At 37.0% G+C, this 22295-nt stretch overlaps 1 protein-coding gene across 3 annotated transcripts in view; it reads left to right on the top strand.

Annotated features, from left to right (window-relative positions):
• The first annotated feature begins 5 nt into the window (after positions 1-5).
• Positions 6-22295, top strand: part of ZWILCH (zwilch kinetochore protein) — a 30987-nt gene continuing 8697 nt past the window's right edge. The window contains exons 1-14 of one of the 3 annotated variants that reach the window (XM_033109570.1): positions 6-283; positions 2125-2176; positions 4710-4805; positions 7804-7922; positions 9856-10055; positions 10590-10660; positions 11119-11274; positions 13187-13258; positions 17001-17094; positions 17580-17629; positions 18241-18346; positions 18881-18960; positions 20655-20811; positions 21264-21292. In XM_033109570.1, coding sequence (XP_032965461.1) covers positions 231-283; positions 2125-2176; positions 4710-4805; positions 7804-7922; positions 9856-10055; positions 10590-10660; positions 11119-11274; positions 13187-13258; positions 17001-17094; positions 17580-17629; positions 18241-18346; positions 18881-18960; positions 20655-20811; positions 21264-21292 — 1335 coding nt within the window. In that variant the 5' untranslated portion in view covers positions 6-230. The remainder of the gene's footprint in view (positions 284-2124; positions 2177-4709; positions 4806-7803; positions 7923-9855; positions 10056-10589; positions 10661-11118; positions 11275-13186; positions 13259-17000; positions 17095-17579; positions 17630-18240; positions 18347-18880; positions 18961-20654; positions 20812-21263; positions 21293-22295) is intronic. The other 2 variants (XM_033109571.1, XM_033109572.1) reach the window with 2 other exon arrangements.

Genomic DNA, 22295 nt, shown 5'->3' with positions numbered 1-22295 from the left:
AACTACTGTAATATATTTTAACTTTTTCATACAGAAATGGAAAATTATTGGGACAGGGAAAACCGCTGTGTGCCCTAAAACAAAAGTTTAACTTGTGGACCAACGGGACCTGTTGGGAGCAGTGGGGGTGGTAAAAGTAGTCCCGGCGGGAAGGGTCAGGACTCCGGGCGTCAGCGTCCGGCGCGCAGTTCAGTTTGGCGGTTCAGCGTCTGCTGTCAGACCGAGGCGGGATGTGGTCGCGAATGAACCGAGCTGCTGAAGAGTTTTACACCCGTCTCCTGAAGTGAGTTGTAGCCCCTGCTGTTGGCTAGGTTGCGAGGACAGCATTACTCCCTCGGGGTATCTCGGTCCCTGCCCCAAGCCTCTTGCGGCAGCCTTAGAGATTAGCGTCTTGTCAGTTCTCTGCGGCGCGTACGTTAAAGACTGGGTCAGCTTTCCCGGGGTCCGGGAGTTGAGAAGAGGCAGGTTATCTGCTCCAGTGTGGGGCTGGCTCCGTGGGGGCTTGGTTGTAGTCCAGTTTAGGAGAAAATGCCTGTACGTTATCAACTGAGGTGGAAGATGACAAGTTTTCCAAGGGACATTTTATTCGTTCTAATAATGCATACAACTTGCAGTATATTAGAGGCACTTTCCAGTACGTATACTACATGTTGGCATCCTTCACTTGTTCGAAGCCTTGCTGGTGTGAAACATATTATTATAGCCTATTCGAGATAGTTACCATATGAGCGACAGCTGTAATGATAACGTGATGGTGCGCTGGCTTTGTAAAGCACCTTTAATTTCACTATGCTCTAAGACTTCATTTTATTAGTACAGTGACGTACTAGTACCAAAGAGGATTCTCTCTAGTTCTGCATCCAACGTAAAAATCGAATCCAGTAAGTAGTTCTCACATTTGAGTGCGCATGAGAATTACTAGGAGAGTAGTCAAAACACAGATTCTGGGCCCCACCTCTAGGGTTTCTGATTAATAAGTATGGGGGCTGGGCCTGGGAAGGTGGGTGGTGGCAAAGAATTTGCCTTTCTAACAAATGACAGGTGAAGCAGATGCTGCTGGCCTGACACCACACTTTGCGAACCACTGATGTCATCTAACCCCTTATTTTCTAAATGCCATACATAACTTTTCATTGTTTATCTTTATTGCTTTTCTCCCTGCTTACAAAAGTGGTAATTCTTGTCAATTTTTTGATCACTGTAGAAGGAGCACTAGCTTTTTTAAACTAACAATATCTTGAATAGCTTTCAAAATGAGAGCCTATAGATCTGTTTCATTATTTTTTATTAACTGCGATGTATTTCATTCTATGGTTTGAGAAATGTACACATGCTTGAGAAATGATTGTTGAACGATTGATTGAATAACATCCGTGAGTTATACCTAAAAGACAAACATCTTTAAGAATAAGTCACAGTCTTGTCCAAAATGGCAAAAGTGAATCAGTCAGTCACTGATAGGCCTAATCTCTCCTATTTTTATTTCAGTAAGTCATAGAGTAGATCAAAAAATAATTGGTATTTTGAAACAATTCCACTGGATTCCTTTAGGACTCTAAAGATTCTTTCCTCTTTTGAGTATAGATCAGACTGATGTGCATTTTGGTATGTTAATGGTTTATAGTTTAAATGCTTTGGGATCACTATTTTAAAACTTTCTTGACTGAAATGATAATTATTAGATGATATCCTAGAGTTTTGTTTTTACATTTTTAAAAGGAACTTGTTTATCATCGTCAAATTTACTAATATTTCAGTAACAGTTTATAAAAATGGAGGGAGGATAGATGCTTCCATTTTAGCCATAGAAATCTACTGCCTGGGATCATCAAATAACTTCTGTGTGGTTGCCCACTGAGTCGGTGACAGATCAAAATCCAGTCTTTTTTTTTCGTTCCAAAAGTCATGTGGTAAGTTACATTTTAATAGTGGCTAGTAATGTGTTTTAAAAAATATAAGAGTAGAGGTAGATACTCTAATTTCCTGCTGGCTCTGAGAAGCCGTTGCATTCTGCTTTTCTCACTTGTGTCTCTCACAGAGATGAAGTGATGATTAACTTCTAAGTTTAAATGACAGAATACTACAGTATAGCCCTGTTTTTTCACATGTGGTTCTGCATTTCAGGGAAGTTGATGAAGAAAAGAAAGGAATCTGTAAAGATCCATTTATCTATGAGGTATGAAAAACTTATTTGGTTTTTAAACATGATTCAGTAATCCTAAAATTGTGAGTTTTTAAAAGTTCAGTTTGTTGAAGTTAATTTCCATAGAGTAAATGTCACCTTTTTAGAGTTCAGTTCTATGAGTTTTTATAGATTCATCCAGTCATATAACCAGTCACATAATCAAGATATAGAACATTTCTATCACCTGCAAAAATCTCCCCATGTTCCTTTATAGTCAACATTTTCCCTTGCTCCCGGTCCCTGGCAACCGCTAACCTGTTTTCTACCTCTGTTTCCTGTCTCCTGTTTTGCCTTTTCCAGAATGTCATATAAATAAAATCATTAATGCGATATTTTGAGTTCTTTTTTCCAAATTATCACATAGTATGTAGCCTTTTGGGTCTGGTTTCTATCAATGAGTATAGTGCATTTAAGATTCATCTGCGTTGTTGTGTATCAGTAGTTCATTCCTTTTTATTGCTGAATAGTATTCCATTGTATGGATGCAGTACAGTTTGGTTATTTATTCAGCACTTGATGGACGCTTGGATTGTTTCCAGTTTTTGATAGTTATGAATAAAGTTGTATAAACATTCGTGGACTTATTAAACATCTAACATACGCCAACTGTTCCATAGATTAAACTCCCCATAGAGTTTAATCCGTAAAATAATTGTACTAAAGCAAATTATATCCAAAAAGACTACTCTATGGAGAAATAGTCATAAATGACAGCGTAATATCCATATATATAAAATATGTAAAAAGCTCTTTAAAATCAATCAGAAAAAAAACAACCATAATTGAAGGACACAAATAAGTAATAACAGAAAGAAAAATACAAATATAGTTATCTTTCACTATTTGAATTCTCACTAATCAAACTCAGGAATCAAGTATATCCAGGTAAATATCAATCCCCTCCCTATCTGAATTCTTGCCACTTGATGCCTGTATTAGTTTCCTAGTGCTACTGTAACAAAGTACCATAAATTAGTTTGCTTAAAACATCAGAAGTTTATTCTTTCACTGTTCTGAAGACTAGGAGTCTGAAATCAAAGTGTCAACAAGGCCTTGTTCCCACTGAAGGCTCTGGGAAAGGATCCTTCCTTGCCTCCTCCTAGCTTCTGATGGTTTCCAACAATCCTTGGTGTTTCTTAGATTACAGACACATGTTAATCTCTAATCTCTGCCTTTGTCAACACCTGGCCTTCTCCCTATATGTCTGTGTCTTTAAGTCTCATTTTATAAGTACACCAGTCATTGGATTTAGGACCCCTCCCTTTAATCCAAGTTAATCCTCATCTTGATTACATTTGCAAACACCCTATTTCCAAATAAAGTCACATTCAGAGGAACCAGGGGTTAGGACTTCAATGTATCTTTTGAGGGGAACATAATTCCAACCACAACAGTATTTGAAACTCAAGAACCTAGTAGATTAGAGAGACACAGCATCCTTTGTTCTGTGAACTTGGTTTCTAAATGCTTCAATAACCAAAATAAGAAATTAAATAGATTTAAATAATGAGAAATTTGTCAATAATAAGCATATTAGAAAGTGTTTACCTTCATTAGTGATCAAATGAAAATTAAATTTTTTGCTATAAGATAATAAAAGTAAATGAAAATAACGTGTTGAATAAGTGATAAGAATGCAAATATGTGGGTATGATATATTTGAAAGGCAATTTGACACTACCAATATGATTTTATGTATTCACCTTAAGAAAGTAATTCAAGATGTCCATTATCAATTGTTTATTATAGCAAATAACTTAAACTACCTAAATGTCAAACAATGTGGAGTTAATTATATAAGATGTTAGAGCCACCGTACTACACAACCAAAGAGCATTTAATGGCATGGAAAGTTCATGTTATAAAACTATTAGAATATTCTATTTTATTAAGCAAAATCCTATCTAGATATCTAAGTAACAGATACATTTTGATTTAAATAGATTTATTTGTATGCCTGGAAAAAGATCTGGCAAAATATATACCAACAAGATTAATAACAGTAGTGATTACTCTGGCTAGTAGAGTTATAGGTGAATTTTTTTTTAAATCTCTTTTAGCTATCTATTTTCAAACTCTTCTACAATAAACATGTATTGTAATTGGAGTAAAAAAAACCATGTATTTCCTATAAACTGATAAAGTTCTAAATTCCATAGTATAATCAGAAGAAAGGATAATATCTAGTAAAGGGTTAATTTTGTGTACATGATAAGTACAATATGATTAGAGGAAAAGGATGTCAGTGTGATCCTAATCAAAAGACAGCTTTACAAGGCAGGATGCACTTCACGTGGACCTTGAAGCATGTATAGCTACAGATGTAATCTAGATTTTCTAAACATGAAAAACAACATGGACAAAAAATAAATGAAATCTTACTTTTAAAACATGTCTTATTCAAATTCTCCTTTCCAGTTACTTGCAGAGACCTGGTCTTTATGTGTTTAAATATTTGTACGTGTGTGTGTTTGTGTGTGTATGTGTGTGTAAAACATTGCTTGACATTGTCTGTTTTTGATAGGCTGATGTCCAAGTGCAGTTGATCAGCAAAGGCCAACCGAACCCTTTGAAAAATATTCTAAATGAAAATGATGTAGTCTTCATCTTGGAAAAAGTGGTAAGTATGCTTGGGCTTTGTGGTTGTTTAATTCTTAATAGCCAGATTTGGTTTTGTGGGAATCATCTCAAATGTACACATTTTTTAATCATAGTTTTGAAAGTGGATTCTAATTCCTTTAGGAATAAGTGCAGTGCTGTCCAATAGAAATATAATGTGAACCACATATGTAATTTAAAATTTTCTTTTTTCCCCCCTCTCCTTCTGCCTCCCTCCCCACTCCGGTTCAAGCCACTGTTTGTCAGTCTAGTTGTGTAGGACACAGCTCTCTGGCCCATGCTGGTATTATGAGCCTTGCGCGTCCCCCGCCTCCCAGGCAGTCGATTGCGATTGCTGGTAGTCAGTCGGCCGCTCACAGCAGGTCACGCTGGCTGCTGGCCTCTCATGATGGCCACCGGCTGGCTGCTCATGGCAGCACACGGTAGCCCAAGGCAGCTCACGCCGACCTCCAGCTGTTCACGCAGCTCGTGGCAGCCCAGCTCCAGGGAGAACCGTTGTTCACAATCGTTGCTGTAGAGGACGCAGCTCACTGGCCCGTGTGGGAATTGAACCGGCGACCCGGCCTTAGGAGCATGGCACTCTAACTACCTGAGCCACTGGGCCGGCCCCTAAAATTTTCTAGTCGCCCTATTACACAAAAAGAAATAAGTGTAATTATGATAAAGTAAAATTGACTTTTTTTCTTTTGTTGTCCAGTCATGTGAATTTTAACACAGATATAGATTCTGGTAATCAGCACGACAATCAGGACACAAAATAATTCCATCACCCCCAAAACTCCCTGTGCTATCCCTTTAAAATCATACCCTCCCACAACCGCTATCCCTGGGCAACTCTTTTCCCTCTCTGTAGTTTTGTCTCTTTAAGAATGTCATGAATGGAATCATACAGTGTGTAGCCTTTGGAGTTTGGCTTCTTTCACTTAGCATAATGCCTGTGAGATTCATCCAAGTTGTATCAGTAGTCCATTTCTTTTAGTTATAGTGTTTCATGGAATGGATATACCACAGTTTATTTACCCATTCACCCTTTGAAGGACATTTGTGTTGTTTTCAGTTTTCAGTCACAAACAGAGCTAATATAATCATTTTTGTACAGATTTTTGTGTACGCATAACTGTTGTTTACAGTCAGTAACGCGGATGTGGGATTGCTGGGTTTGAAATTAGGTTTAGTAATGTTTTTTATTTAATCTGCTATTATTTCAACAGCTAATTAATATAAAAAATCATTAATGAGATGTTTTAAGTTCTTTTTTCCATACTACATCATCAAAATCTGGTGTTTATTTTACGCTTACATCTCAGTTTGGTCTGGCCACATTTCAAGTGTTCAGTAGCCGCATTTGGCAGGTGACTGCTATAGTGAAGGACACAGCATAAGTAACTATGAAGTTCTACTTTCATTTTTGTTTGTTAAATGTAACAAGAGGGAACTTCTTATTTTTGTATCATTTTATAATTACAATCTTAAACTTTTGTGTTTTAACTATGGTAACTGTTTTGACAGAGTGGTTTTCACTGAGTGCTGGTATGCTGTCACATTACATGGTTGCTGGGGACCAGCATCCATTCCTTTGGTTACATTGTGTCCTGAAGTAATAGGAACAGGCTCTCATAGGGGAAAGTGGAGGTTCCTTCAGAAGGAACGCAGCACCGGTCTGCTTTGGGACCCTCACTCATGCTGTCTGGACAGGCATTGTGATAAATGAACGGGGAGCTCTTTATTTTAAATACACACACATGAAAACTCTTTTCTGAGGAGGGGAACTACTTTATTTTTTATGTTAACGAATGGGTGTTATTAGTGCTTATCTATGGTGGACAAATGCTTGGAAAATAATTATAGGTGAATTATGGCTGACTTTAGACGTTTGTAGTGGGGAGAAGGGGAAATTTATGAAAAAATAGAGATGGTCAGATGAAGATGAGTTGTTATCTTGGGAAAGGTAAAGATGAGCAGAGGGTATTTGTGGAAATCTTGGTTAGGATGCTGATCAGAATGCAGCTCAGAGTTGTAAGTAGTTACCTGGAATTTAGTTAGGCCCTGGCATTTTTGGATGGTGAGCAATTAAAATGGCCGTTGTTTCTGCAAAGATCAGTAGAGCTTAAAGCATGAGTTTTAGGTATATGACTATTGAAAAGTAGAACAGAGGAAAAAATGATGTTTCTTGGGTACTTCTAGTTCTAGGAACTTTTTGGAAACCCAAGTCTGGAAGAGAATGAAATCTGGAATCTGGCAAAAGAAATTCAAAGCTGAGGAAACATCTAGGTCTGATAAGCTATTAAGTCAGCAGCAGATGTACTGCCAGAAGAGACTACCTAGATTCAAATGTTGGCTTTGCACTCAGCAGCTGTGTTATCCTAGGCAAGTTATTCAGCCATTCGCTACCTCAGGTTTCCCATCTCGAAAACAGGGTTAGTAATAGTATCTATCTCAGGGCTTTTATGAAGAATAAAAGAAAACTTAGAGCAGTAGCTAGTACCTGGTAATGCTTAGGAAACGTTTACTCATAATTGTTATTGTTGGCAAAGCTGAGCTAGTTAACTACTGAAACTCAGAGATATCAGAACCCTGTCACCCAACTGAGAGTGATAGCCCGCAGAGGAATAGCTTTAAGGAGCAAGGGCTGTGGATGTTCATGTTCGGGAGCAAAGAGCTGGACGGACTTGGGGAGTCTCCCTCCCCTGGGTCTCCCTTGGTATTTTGTCTTGAACGCATCATTTCGTACGTGTTGGAACACTTTCTTTTCTAATGGCATCAGATACTTCCTTTATCAGTAGCAATCTAGAGCAATATGTTTTGATAGGACAGTGGAAATGCTTCTTAGGGCAAGATTTGTTGGTACCAAACTGGTTTGTAGTTACGATTCTTGCCATAACCCAATCGTTTGTGCTTCAGGTTGTAGAAATCAGTACATTATGTTTTAGCATGGAAGAGTTGACTGCTATCTTAAATGTTCTTTTACCTGGTTAAATAATTTTAAAACATTTTTAAAGCCTTTAGAAAAGGAAGAAACAAGTCCTGTTGAAGAACTACAATCTGAAGAAACTGCTATTTCTGATTTCTCTAGTGGTGAGAATGTCGGACCACTTGCTTTACCAGTTGGGAGGGCAAGGTAAGTTTTTTCTTAGTATTGGGGTAGGACTAGGATGGAGGGTAGGAATTTAAATGGAAGCATTCTTATAAACATTGGGAAAAATATATGTCTATCCTAGATCCCTCCTTCCCCTCCCCTCCCAGATAGGTATACCTAACTCTCTCTAAGGATAGCGCTACTTGAATATCCCATAGGTATCCCGGGCATGACCAAGAAGGCTGCAGTGATCTTCCCTTTCTCCAATCCCTGTACCGTTTGTTGTTGTTGCTTAAATGTTTTCCTTGTGTCTAATCTGGTTCCCCTCCAATCTTTCTTCCTCACTCCTGCCAGAAAGCCTGATTGTGTTCCTCCCCTGCTTATAAATCCCTCAGCGGTTCTCATTGCCTCATGAAAACATCCAAATTCCTTTTGAGTGACACACAGGAGCCTTCCTTGTCTAGTCCAGAAGTCTTCCACCAAGGGTACCCAGCAGGCATTTGGAAATTGCAGGGGTACTTTTTGGTTATCATGACGACTGAGGGGAGCTATTGGCCTGGACCATGGATTGTAAATGTCCTGCAATGCATGGGGCTCTCCTGCCCAATGAAGAATGACCCCGCTGTGTTAGAAACCCTGCTGCCTCTGTCTGCCTTGCCAGCCTTACTTCCTGCCTCCTCCCTGTGTAGCCATCTACACTTCCCTCTGCCCGGCCTCCCCACCTCCAAAACCAAAAAGTCCTTGCCACCAAGGAGTTCTGAAAGATATAGTCCTATAAATAATAATATTAGAGAACAACTATAATGACACTATTCACAAAGTGACTTTCCTTCGTGGTGGTTTTTGTTTGTTTTGTTATGTGGAAGCTTCTAACATTTTTATGTAGCTAAATTAACACTTTCTTGGCTTCTTGATTTTAAATCATATTTGAAGGCCTTTTTTCTTTCCTCCCCCACAACTTAAACATTATTTATTTGTATTGTTTTCTCCAGCCAGTGTTTGTTGGGATTTACCCATATGCTTATCATTTCTTTGCTCTCCATTTCTTCTTGCATTTCAGACCTTCCTTCTGGGATTATTGTATTTCCTTTTTGAAGTACAACCCCTTAGAAATTCCTTTCCTGAACATCTGTTGGCAATAAATTCAGTTTTCATCTCTTTGGAAAAAAATTTAGGTCACATTTTGGGGTAACTTTTAATTTTGACATATTTTCAAATTTACAGAACAGTTACAAGAATAGTGTAGGAACTTCTGTATATCCTTAACACAGGTTCAACAATTATTTACATTTTGCTGCATCTGCTTTGTCATTCTTCATTCCTCCTCCTCCCCCACTCCCACTGTCTATTGATATATAATATACACATCTCACATGCACAATTTTTTGTGAAATATTGACAGTATGTTGGAGACATTATTATTCTTTACCCCTAAATACTTCACGATGTATTTGCTAAGAACAAGTACATTCTTTTACATGCCACAGAACAATGATCAAAATCTGGAAATTTAACCTTGTTACAATGCTAGTATCAAATTCACAGTTCATAGTCAGATTTCCTTATGTGTCCCAATGACTAATGACATCAAGCATCTTTTCATGTGCTTATTGGCTCCTACTTCTTTCTCTGCCCCCGCCCCCAGCTTTATTGAGATATAACTGACACATTCTATTTATTTCCTTAGCTTCATTTCACAACATGCTTTCACTCCCACTGAACCTCTACCTTTACCATATTGAACTCCCTGCTTAGAGTGGCTCTGATCCTGTCACTTTCTGGTGTGTGAGCCTTGATCTGCCTGGTGTGCCCTCCTCTCACTTCTTCACTGGGTGAAATATTTATGTGTACTTTGCAACTTAATTTCCAGATTTTTGTTTCTGGGACAAACCTTAGTGATATCTTTGGAAAAGAAAATTCTTGACTGATTGGCAATCTCTACCTATAATTTATTCTTCTTACTCTTGTTTTCAAGGCAGTTAATCGGACTTTACACCATGGCTCACAATCCTAATATGACCCATTTGAAGATTAGTCGGCCAGTTACTGCCCTTCCTCCCCTCTGGGTGAGGTGTGACAGTTCAGATCCTGAAGGGACCTGTTGGCTTGGAGCTGAGCTTATCACAACAAATAGCAGCATTGCAGGAATCGTCTTATATGTGGTCAGTTGTAAAGGTGAGAGCTCACTCTTACTACTTTTATGGGTGTATGTGTGCGTATTATTTGATAGTTATTGTTTCGTGGTTTTAACTGAAAATTCATATTGTTAAGAGGGAGGTGCACACAGTGGAACTTGTGTTAGCCATGAATCTACTCTTGTGTGTAACTTGCAGCGTGTAGGCGGTATTCTAGAATCTCCAGAAACAGGTCTACAAAAATCTGGACAAGAGTTTATAACTGTTTTGTTTGGGTTTCATTTGATTTGTATGTGTCATTTTGGAAATTTTTCTTTATTGGAGAATAAAAAAAAATTGAATACAATGACAATATATTTCCAGTCTTATAGTAGGCATATAATTATATTTTTGGTGGTAGTATTGACCTTTGTTCCACTTTCATTTTTCTATAAAGATTTCATTCATCTGTGATTTAAAATTTAATCTCAACTGTTATTAGTGTTAAATTATGGTACCCTCAGAATTTGAATTTTCTAGTGCTGTTATTTTGAATTGTACCTTTAAATTATTTTTTTTCTTTAATGTCCCATAGCTGATAAAAATTATTCTGTAAATCTTGAAGACTTAAAAAATTCACATAAGAAAAGACATCACTTGTCTACTGTAAGTATTTCTTTTCTCATTATTTTCTTCAAACTGTTACCTACCTGTCTTCCTAATTTAAATTTTTTTCACTTTTAATAGGACTAGATATTTTTCTGTAGTATCGAAATGTTTGTTTTTATTTTCATATCAGCTAATGATTAAAATTAAAATACAGAGGGTGCCAAAAAAATGTATACACATTTTAAGAAAGGAAAAAACTTTATTAAAATTGTAATAATATATATCGATAACAAAAGATGAATACAAGACATGTGTATACATTTTTTTGGTACTTTTTTGGTATATGCCTTCTGTCTTTTAGCTAATCTTTGTGATTTAAAAAAGTTGTCTTATTTTTCCATTTGGGATAAAAGTATGGCATTTTTCCTTCTTTTGAGAAACGAAAGTAGTTTCAATAATGGGCCTTTGGTCATGTGACAGCATAGTGAATTGCCTACTGGATGCGCTCTTTTCAGGTTACAGCCAGGGGCTTTGCCCAGTATGAGCTCTTGAAGTCCACTGCCTTGGATGACACAGTCCCTGCGTCGCAAACTACCATCACTTTGGATGTTTCCTGGAGTCCCGTGGATGAGATTCTTCAAATTCCTCCACTTTCTTCAAATGCAACTCTGGTAAGAGCGAAGCCTGCTTTCTGTTGCTGCGTTTACTCAGTGCGTTTACTTTTAACTTGCTTGTTGCTGAGCCCAGCCCCAGCCCTCCCTGAGCTCTGAAAGGCTCAAGTGGCCCCTGAAGTCTCACCAGGGCAGCTAGTGGAGGTTTGGCCAGGTGATCTGATCTATCAGTTGCCCACAGTGCTGCAATTATGTAACGTAAGAATTTTCCAGTGATTAATAAAATCTCTTGAAGTTGGGACACAAGTGAAATCATCAAAGTGCTAATCATCAGAGTGCTTACCATCTCTGCTATTCTTAGAAGAGTGCAGATATTGGCAACACATCAAGAATCACACTATTAAAAGCCTTTTCACCCTATATTTACATTTCTAGGAATCTGTCTTAAGAAATTAATCAGAATTGCTAACAAATATATACTGACGGTGCCGAAAAAATGTATACACATTTTAAGGGATGTGATCTACGTATTACTTTTCGAAGTTGAATTGAATTATGGTAGCAATGTGTAGTACGATGTTTGCTCAAAAGATGGCGTTAATCAAATGCATGCTATCATCACCATGGGACAGGCAGGACAGTCAAAGAAAATGGTGGAAGCATGGTTGTCATTCAAGGAGTGCAAGATCATTTTAAAGTGGTATTTGAAATTCGAGAATGTTGTGGAAGTACAACGACAATGGAGGCGTGAATATATAACAGAACCTCTAACACATCTAACAATTGGCAGCATTCCTGATAAGTTTGAAACGCATGGTACTGTGAAGAAATCGAAGTGGCATGCACAGTGATACAAGTGGACACTTTGGTCAAGCATAGTTGGTCGTAATCAGAAGTGTCTGGACGCTGATGGTAACCACTTTGAGCACCTTTTGTAATTGCAGAAGTCAAACGTGACTTGTTATGGGTATATATTGAGTATTACAATTTTAATACAGTTTTTTCCTTTCTTAAAATGTGTATACATTTTTTTGGCACTCTCTGTATGTACAAAGATATTCACAGTAATATAGCTGTGTTTCCAAAATATTAAAAACAAAATCTGTATGTTCAATAAGGAAATGATTAGAATAGATATCCATGGTGAAACATACTTTCTTTAAAAATCACTATTTAAAGTATCTTTAATAATAATAATAGAAAATGCTTATTTTTAAGTAAACCAAAGGAAAAAGTACAAAACTGTATACGTAATAAAATCTCAACTATATTTTTAAAAAATGTATACAGAGAAGCCTGGATAGTATTAATAGTGGTTCCCTCAGGGTGGTGGAATTATGGATAATTACATTCTTAATGCTTTTCTTTTCCTACAATAGGAATTTACCTACAACAGAATTTACTTTTTTATTTTTGTTCACTGCCTCTCTCTCTCTCTCTCTCTCTCTCTCTGTCTTTCTCTCTCTCTTTTTTCTTTTTCTTTAATATCTTAGGGTTGTAAAACTTGACCTCCAGGTAGGACAGCACACTGTTGGTTTAATTAGAATGGACATTAATGAGAATGGACATTAATAAAAATGGACATTTTTATGGGGGAGGTATTTTTGGTGTGTGGTAATGCTAACTTTGTCATTGAGTCTTGAGATATATTTATATTTCTCCTACTTGTCCTTTGGAAATTCAGTGGGAGAGAGCAGGACAGCAGTTGTCCCATGTAGGTACAGTTGTGGTATAGAGAGGGCATGTGGTGGCCTGAATGAATTTAGGTTGCTGCATCGGGATGGGCAGGATCTATGGTATCTTGCTCTGAGTAACGTGTTCTAAATGAAGTATCGCCTACTTTTTCAATTCATTAGTGCTTTATGAAATATGTTTTTTAATGTGTGGGTAGTTGAAATTCAACTTACTATGTATGACTCTTATGCCAAGAAGATGAGATTACCAATGAAAACTGACTTTGGGAACTTTGTAGAATATTAAAGTGGAGTCAGGAGATCCTAGAAGTCCTTTGAGTCATCTTCACAGAGAACTGAAATTTCTCCTTGTGAGTATCCTTCTGGAATTTGTAACTTGCATTAAATCTTATGTTTTCATAAAAATGTTTGCTAATATCATTGTTACTTAGTTTTGTGTTCTTCAAAATTTGTTCCAAATGTTATGTATGCATTGAGTACTCTTGGCAATTTGGACAGTTTAATTTTACTATGGGGCAGTTGTCCTTGTATTTAAAAGGAGCGTTAAATAGTAGCTACAGTTCTGCCTTTGCTGCTAGAGTGTTTGGTTTTTATTTATATGATGGATTCCCCTCCTTCCAGGTGGGTTAGTTGCCAATTATTTTAAATGCACATGTAATCTGCTTGGTAATAACTTGGGTTTTGATTGATGCTAAAGATTAATGAGCATGTGCTTCAAGAATTTTATGTTTCAGTAATTTTAGCTCCACTCTACAAATTGAATCTCAAGGGGGTGCCTCATTTTAATGCAGTAGAAATTCCAAATGTCTTAGCCTGGCATACAAAGCCAGTTATATTCAGTCACTGCCTTACTTATTTTCTTATTTCTTTTTTTAACAGCTTTATTGAGATATAAATTACATCCCATAAAATTCACTTGTTCAGTAGTTTTTAGTATACTTAAAGAGTTGTACAACCATGACCATATTTAATTTTAGAGCATTTTCATCACCCCCAAAAGAAATCCCATACCCATTAGCAGTTACCTCCCACCCCCATTGGCCCTTGGCAACCACTAAGGTACTTTCTGCAGTACTTTATTCCTTTTTATTGCTGAACAGCATTCAGTTGTATAGCTATACCACATTTTGTTTATCCATCTATCAGCTGATGGATGTTTCAGTTGTTTCTACTTTTTGGTTATTCTAAGTAATGCTGCCTGCCGTGAATAGTCATGTACAGGTTTTTGTGTGGCATATCTTTTCACATCTCTTGGGTGGAGATGATGGATCATAGGTTTACCTCTATGTTTAACCTTTTGAGGAACTGCCAAACTATAACTTTTCCAAAGTGGCTCCACCATTTTATATTCATAGCAGCAGAGTATGAGGGTTCACTTTCCCCACATCCTTGCCAGTGCTTGATATTATCTGCTTTCATTTCATCTTACTTTGTTTGGTTTGTGTTATAGCCGTCCTAGTGGGATGAAGTAGTGTCTCATTAAGTGGCATTTCCCTGACGGCGAATGACATTTAGCACCTTTTCTTGTTCCTATTGGCACCGACTTACTTCTTTAGCTTAATCTAACACTGTGAATCTCCAACCCTTGCCCTATTGAGCTTCCTGCGTGTAGTAGCTCTGATCCTGTCACTCTGTCACTTTCTGGTGCGTGAGTCTTGTTCTGCTTGGTATGCCCTTCTCCCACCTCTTTGCTGGGTGAGCTCTCTGTGAGGACGATTGCATTGATCCCCCAGCATGGCCTATGCTGCTTGTGCTTTGTGCTGCTATAGAACTCCACACATACCGCGTCAAAGCGTTTACCACACACAGTAATTCATTTACTTACCTGTCTCCCTTACTAGACTTCAGTGCCAGGTACCTCTTGTGCCTTCAGCCGCTAGTATAGGACCAAGCATTCTGCATACTTTTTCCTCCTATTGTTGTTATTGCTCTGTTTGTACAAAATTTGGTATTTTTTCTGCCTTTCTCACCTTTCTTCTTGAAAGCACCTCTTTCAGGACCATTGCTGTGGGCTGCCATCATACTTCTCCCCTCGTGTCTCTGCCCTTCTCTCTCTACCCTGGCAGAGACCTTATATATTCAATGATTTGACTAATGCCTTTACAAGGGAACTCCAGATCTCTGCTTTAAGCTGATAACCAGTTCCCGTCTTTCTTACTTCCATCAAATTATTTCCAACTTGAGTAGAGTGCTATTGCCTCAAATTCAATATGTCCAAAATGAAACATGAAATCTTCTCTAGACTAGATCTCTGGACCGGGAACCCCTATCTGGTTCCACCATTCCTTCCATTTCCCTTATATAGTTTACCCTTGAACAACACAGGGGTTAAGGGCACCGACTGCCCCAGCCCCCCGCCCCACAATCGACAATCTGAGTATAACTTTTGACTCCCCCACAACTTAACTACTAATAGCCTACTGTTGACTGGAAGCCTTACTAATAACAAATAGTTGATTAACACGTTTTGAATGTTGTATATATTATACTGTATTTTCACAATAAAGTAAGCTAGGAAGAAGAAAATGTTATTAAGAAAACCATAAGGAAGAGAAAACACATTTGTATTTATTTAAAAATCTACATATAACTGGACCCATGCAGTTCAAATCCATGTTGTTCAAGGGTCAACTGTATTTTACTTAGTAAGAACTATTTCTACCACCACCCTTACTACCACAGCTAGAAGCGGCCACTCTACTATGTGCCAAACATGTGGTGCTGGATGGTTCAGTTATGCCACTAGTAAACGAAAGAGCTGGTTCAATGTCTGTCTGTCTGACTTGAAAGTCATCCATGCTTTGTTATAATCTCCCTTATAAATTCACAGAATCTTAGATGTGCACAGGGCCATAGTCTCTTCAAGTTCAACCCTCTGTGTTTTTTGGGAAGGATTTTTTGTTTTTCCTTTTTCCCTCCCTCCCTCATACATTGTTCTTTTCTTCCTTTGAAGTTTCTGTCCCTGTGTTCATCTTGGTTAAAACCTTATCACGTCCCTCCTGGACCACTCTAATGATCTCTCATTGTTTCTCGACAGGGACCCTATGGGCATTGTGGGCAGGACCACGCTTTGTGGTTTGCGTTCATTGGACACATCGCAAAATGTTTTGCATCCTTGGCCTCTACCAAATTAAATGCTCAAAGTGCTCCTGCTCCCCCAGTCATTGTGACACCAAAAATTATCTGCACGTTTTGCCAAAGACCCCCTGGGGGTAGAGATTGAGGTCACTTCTATAGAGAAACATGGTACTTGCTCTTTTCCTTAGAGTCCATCCTGGGTATTTCTGATGAGGAATTCTTAACTATTTGATCATGTCATTTTTCTTGCACCAAAATCAACAGTGGCTGTTTTCTTCTCTGCAAAATAAACAATTTTTTTAAGATTTAAGATCACTATTGCTGTCTAGCCCCTATTCCTTATAATCTTTTTTCCCAGCGTTCCCTAGGTGTTTTCTCCAGCTGGTTAGAATCATCCCACATTCTTCATCTCATTCCATGCTCCTTCCCAGCCCTGCTTCCCACGTTTAGCTGATGCTTCCCACGTTTGAGTTGGAGTTGAGCTGAGGTTTCACATTGTACCCCTGGCTATTCCAGCCTATCTTGACCCCCTTTCGTTAGTACTTTGGTTTAGATATTGTATATATAGGCACATGCATTTATATTACTTTTATATAAGCTTCCATTTAGTTACTTCATCTGTATTATCTGGACCTCGTACCCCACATTACAAGCATCTTCAGAGCAGGCTCATCAGCCTCGAATCCTGTAGCATCTACGCATAGGGCGTCATAGTTCAGAACACCAGCTTTGGGTGTGTGCCCTGGTACTGCCAGGCACTAATTGTGTGGCCTTAAGCAACTTACTTACCCTTTTTTAGCTTCAATAAAGTGGAGGTAAATATTAATGTCTCCCTCATAGAGTTTTTGTGAGGATTAAATAACATACTACATATGAAACACTTAGAACAGTTCCTGGCATGAGATTAAACATTCAAGAAATATTACTGCTACTATTATTATTAGTAAATACATCCTTACTGATTAAACTATGTTTTCTACTAACAAGCTTTTGTGCTTTTTAAATCTCTCATAGGTTTTGGCTGATGGTTTGAGGACTGGTGTTACTGAATGGCCTGCGCCTCTGGAAGCAAAACCTGCTGTTGAAGTTGTGCAGGAATTCCTGAATGGTGTTTGTTTTCCTAACTCATGCTCTGCATTGTTTGTTTTTCTTACCTGGGAATTTATTCTTGCTATCGTTAAATATAAATTGTCTTTCTAGGCTTAGTACTGTTTTTGATTGGGATATATGAAGCTATGAAGTCTTTCATTCAGAATTGCTAATGGTAACAGCCTAAGTAATTTTAAGAATAAGATTTACTTTAAAATTTATAGACCACAACCATATTTGAGATTATAGGAAAAGAGGGATGGAACAGTAGCCTTTGAGCACTTACCATGTACCTGCCATTGTGTGTCAGGTACCTCCATTCATCCTCGTACGCCTACCTGGTGGGTATCGATTATGACTTCTGTCGGAGAGTTAAGTCATTTGCTAAACTCCAGTTACATTTTTATTGTCCTCATTTGCCATTTGAAAATAGAATCAGGATGGAAATAATTTGGAAAGCAGAAAAATAAAATGCAGAATTAATAAACTTTTGTCACTTTCTAGACTTAAATAAGCTGGATGGATTTGGTGATTCTACAAAAAAAGACACAGAGGTACGTGGTTGTTATCAGTTAGAAATGTATATTGAAATCACTTTCAAAATGTGATTTTACTGTTATGTTTCATCCTGTATCATCTATCTCAAGTGAATCTGTACAGTGGAAGGAGTGTACAGGGTAGTTTTTTTCTTGGTCTTTAATGTCAGCTCTGGTGATTGTTTTTCTTACGAGCTGATAAATATTTTTAAAGAGAACTAATACATATGTATTATTAATTGCTCAACTGCAGAGAAGTAGAAATGAATATGTTAATATACTATAACACATTATTTTATTAATATATTATAAGATGGCACGTTAATATGCCAGGGGTGGTATTATTCAATTAAGCTAATTGTGTTGTCATTTGAAAAATAGGAAAATGGAGACAACAGTAATTTAATTAAATATTTTTATATGAAGGAAAGTTGATGCTTGTTTTAAGGCATTGCAGTTTTAAAACAATTTTAGGGGCCCAGTTTTTCACTGTCTATTGATTTGTGCCTCTTTCTTTGTGTGTGATCATAGATCCATATTTTCTAAGAGCAGCATTTGAAAGCTTATTGGCCTTAAATTAACCTTTTTAAAAAAATGAAACTGAGTATTCTCTGATGCTTTTTTTTCAGACAGTGAAGCACGACAGTGCTGCATTTGATCGTTCCATCGAGTGTCTTTTCACAGTACGGTGTGATCTCGATTTTGCTGAGCAGCTGTGGTGCAAAATGAGTAGTAGTAGGTGTCCATCAGGATTGTAAAATAAAATTGTTCCTGCTACTTCTTAGGTTTACTTTTAATGAAGCCTTTTGGAAATACAGTCTGTACTACTAGCTTTGTGTGGAAGTTGGTTCCTGTTTTATTAATACAAATTTATTTCTACTAATGCACTGGCACATTCTGCACAAGAATTGTACTCAGACAAGGCAATTCGCAGAATCTATTGTTTTCTCCTGCCTTAAGTATAAGACTTAGGTGGTTTTTATGCTGTGTTTATATACCAACACATATACTTTAATGAAAGTACGATTATTAGTAAAAGGAAAAGGTATTCCTTAATATTTTACTAAGTGTGTTATTTTGTGGCAGTCAGTTTAATTTCTTTCTTTAGAAATGCATTAAGTCTTTTTTTTTGCCTTTTTCTTCCCCTTTCCCCATGCACAAAATACAGATACTTATCTTCCACTTCATTTGTGTATCCTTAAGATTAATGATGTATTTGATCTGCAGAAATACCGTGAAAATAATGTTAGACTGACTTGGTTTTTCAAGGTGTGATTTCCTATCAAGACTTGGTGAAGTGTTTCACATTGATCATCCAGAGTCTACAACGTGGTGACGTACAGCCATGGGTAGGTCTAGGATTGTGTGTTAGAACATTTTCTCAGCAGCATAGCACTATGGTTAAGAACCCAGGCTCTGGCATAGACTTCCTGAGCTTGAATTCCAGCCCTGCGACTTATAGCTGTCTCCTTCTCTGAGCTCAAGTTTCCTCATCTGTAAAGTAGGGGTAGAAATACTACTACCTCATAGTGTTGTTTTAGGATTAAATAATTCATGTAAAGCACCTTGTTCACAGGTAAGTGCTCAATATTTGTAAGCTACTAATATTGTCATTGTTGCTGTTGTTGTGAATGATAATTCTCATATACTACTGATGACAGTACAAATTGGAATACTCTAAAAAGCAATTTTGATAATGATCCTCCAAATGTGTTATGCCATGTGAATCAATTCTTTTTGTTAGGATCCATCTTAAGCTCATACACAGAAATATGTATCAAGATTTTATGTATCAGAGTAATCATTAAAGCCTCATCTATGGTAGCAAAAAATTTTAAATGACCTAAGTTTCCACTGTTAATGGAATGACTAAGTAAATAATAATATAACCACAGAATGCAACGTGTGATAGTTGGCTAAAAATGATGCTGATAGATGATGTGGAGAAATGCTTCTTATGTTCAGTGAAAAGAAAGGAGTATATGCTATTAAAAAAATGCACACTTTGGAGAGAAAAACCTGGAATCAAATGCTAAAATGTTTTAGCAGTCACCTCTGGAAGGTAGCGTTACAAATTAGTTTTTCCAACTGCATTATACATTTCTGTACGTCATGAATTTTTCATAGTGAATTTGTGCTTTTATAATCAAGAAAAAGGTAAGTAAAAAGCTAGAAACAAAAAGATTCCTCATTTAATAGGAATTATTTTAAATAACATTGCTGCCAATTCATAGCTATAAAACTTTGAAACTTTCATAGGTGTGAACAAAGATACACTCTAGAGCATAGGCATGAAAATTCTGCCCCTTAGTTGGGCATTAGTGATTATAGGCATTTTAGTCTTGGCCATTGAATTTTTTTCTTGAGAGTTTCTGTTTGTGAAGTGTTCACGAGTATATCCCTACCATGTGCAATGAGTGCAAACGAAGTGGAAATAGTTTTTAAAAAGAAAGTGCAAAAGATTGTGATGAAAATTAGAGGTAATAGGCAGTAGTGAGAAACTATCAAACATTTTAGGTATGTTTAAATTTAATTGTTTAACATTTGGAATACATGTTAGATCTGTAAGTTCACAGCTCTTTTTAATTTGTAAATAATCAAGTTAGTATGTTGGATATTGTAGCCAATAAGGAGTTCCTTATGACACGTTCATGGACCATTGAGGGAGAGTTTACCTGTAGCATCAGGTTTTCAGTGTAGTTGAAGATGTTCAATTTGGAAAAAGATGCCAGATAGCACTTAGCCAGGAGAAGAGAATTCCTAGTTGTAAAGCTTCAAAAGACCAACTCTGCCTTCTCTTTGGTGGAATTACATCTGGGGGTGATAAGTTTAAACCCTTCTTAATTGCTTTGGACTTGAGCAAATGAGTCAAGAATGGCATGTTAGAAACTGTGTGCAACTTGAGGGCTTTTATCCAAACAATTTATAGTATCAGGAGAGTAAAGATGCAAGCTTACAGTTTTTAGCTTGTAGCTGATGCAGTTTGCTTCTCTTTTGCTTCTTGGATTTATTCATAGTTTCATAAAATTTTCTTGATTTCTAGCTCCATAGTGGAAGTAACAGTTTACTAAGTAAGCTCATTCATCAGTCTTACCATGGAACCATGGACACAGTTTCTCTCAGTGGGACTGTTCCAGTTCAGATGCTTTTGGAAGTTGGTTTGGACAAACTAAAGAAAGATTACATCAGTTTTTTCATAGGTAAGTCCCTTTCCCAGCTCAAAAAATTAAGAAGTATATCACAGTTGTCAGCCCGTAGGTATTCTCAGATTTTATCTTTCTGCTTGTCCCTAGTAGTCCTGGCTTTGTCCCTGTTCTCTGGACCTTTAATTTCCCTCTCAGTAAACAGATTAAAGATAACTATAATTTTTATTTCTTTTAGCTTAAAATTTTTGAGATTCTATGATTAGTGTAGTAAATAATAACCCTTTTATGAGATGCTACTTTAATACCCAACACTTGGTTGTTTTTATTAGGCCAAACTGTGATCATTTTTGGAATAACTACTGGTATATATTTATGGTGTAATGTGCCAAAAAATTTGACCATTTCTGAGGAACTATTGAGCTTGAACATCTCTTTTACATATGAACTATGAAAATTTTTACTTGGGTTCTTTAACATGTAAAAGCTTACATGTTTTTTCATAATAGGTCAGGAACTTGCATCTTTGAATCATTTGGTGAGTTTATTTTTTTATTCAAAAGTTGATTTTTCTTTTATTCATTAATTCATTATGTATATAATTATTAAATGCCTAATCTGTGCCAGCCTCTGTCCTAGGTCCTAGAAAACAGATAAATGAGACAGTTAATGCCCTTAATTACTACTGCCTAGTAAGATAGACATAAAAGTAGCCCATTTAGTGTCATTTCTCATTCTCTATAAATTTATGATGTTTACATATAGTTGTATTCTGCTCAAGCTAGTGTACTCTCATAACTCATTTATCTGAAGTGATCAGGGAATCCTTTTCTTTGTTAGGCCCTATAGAGGAATTTTTGCTTTATATTCTTTTGACCCACTTCTAGTATACACAAATTCCAAAGAACTTAACGATATTCTTTAATATATTGATTCAAAAGAGACTTCTGGGTTTCAGGATCATGATTACAAGCTTTTGTATTTCTTTTTTATTATTAGTTTCAGGTGCACAAGACAAAGTGATACTTAGACATTTATCATTTATATCCCTCACACTGTGTGAACCCCCCTCCCCCATCCTCTATCCCTCTGACATCGCACAGAGCCATTACATTTCCACTGTCTCTATTCCTAATGCTATACTCCGCTTCTTGTAAGTATATACATACATATATATACATATATATATATAAAATTATAGTTGGCATTCATTATTGTTCAGCTTCAGGTGTACAGTGGAGTGATCAGACATCTACATCATCCCTAAGGTGGTCTCCCAAATGGGACACGTGTCCATCGGATACCCTACAAAATCTTTACAACATTATTGATTACATTCCCCAAATTAATTTTCAAAACCCATCTTGTGGTTACCGACTGTTTTCTAATCCCCTCACCTTCCCCCTTATCCCCACCCCCCAAGTTTTTGTATTTTTCTAGTGTCTTAGAAAGTTTAGGAGATTGAACAGCATCCATTTTATTAAGAATATACCTTTTTAGTGGAAACATGCTCTAGCAACAACTATATATATATGTACATA

This window comes from Rhinolophus ferrumequinum, chromosome 6 (genome assembly GCF_004115265.2).
Source record: "Rhinolophus ferrumequinum isolate MPI-CBG mRhiFer1 chromosome 6, mRhiFer1_v1.p, whole genome shotgun sequence".
NCBI lineage: Eukaryota > Metazoa > Chordata > Mammalia > Chiroptera > Rhinolophidae > Rhinolophus > Rhinolophus ferrumequinum.
The sequence above is the reverse complement of the archived record's forward strand: the minus strand, read 5'-3'. Positions and strand labels throughout refer to the sequence as shown.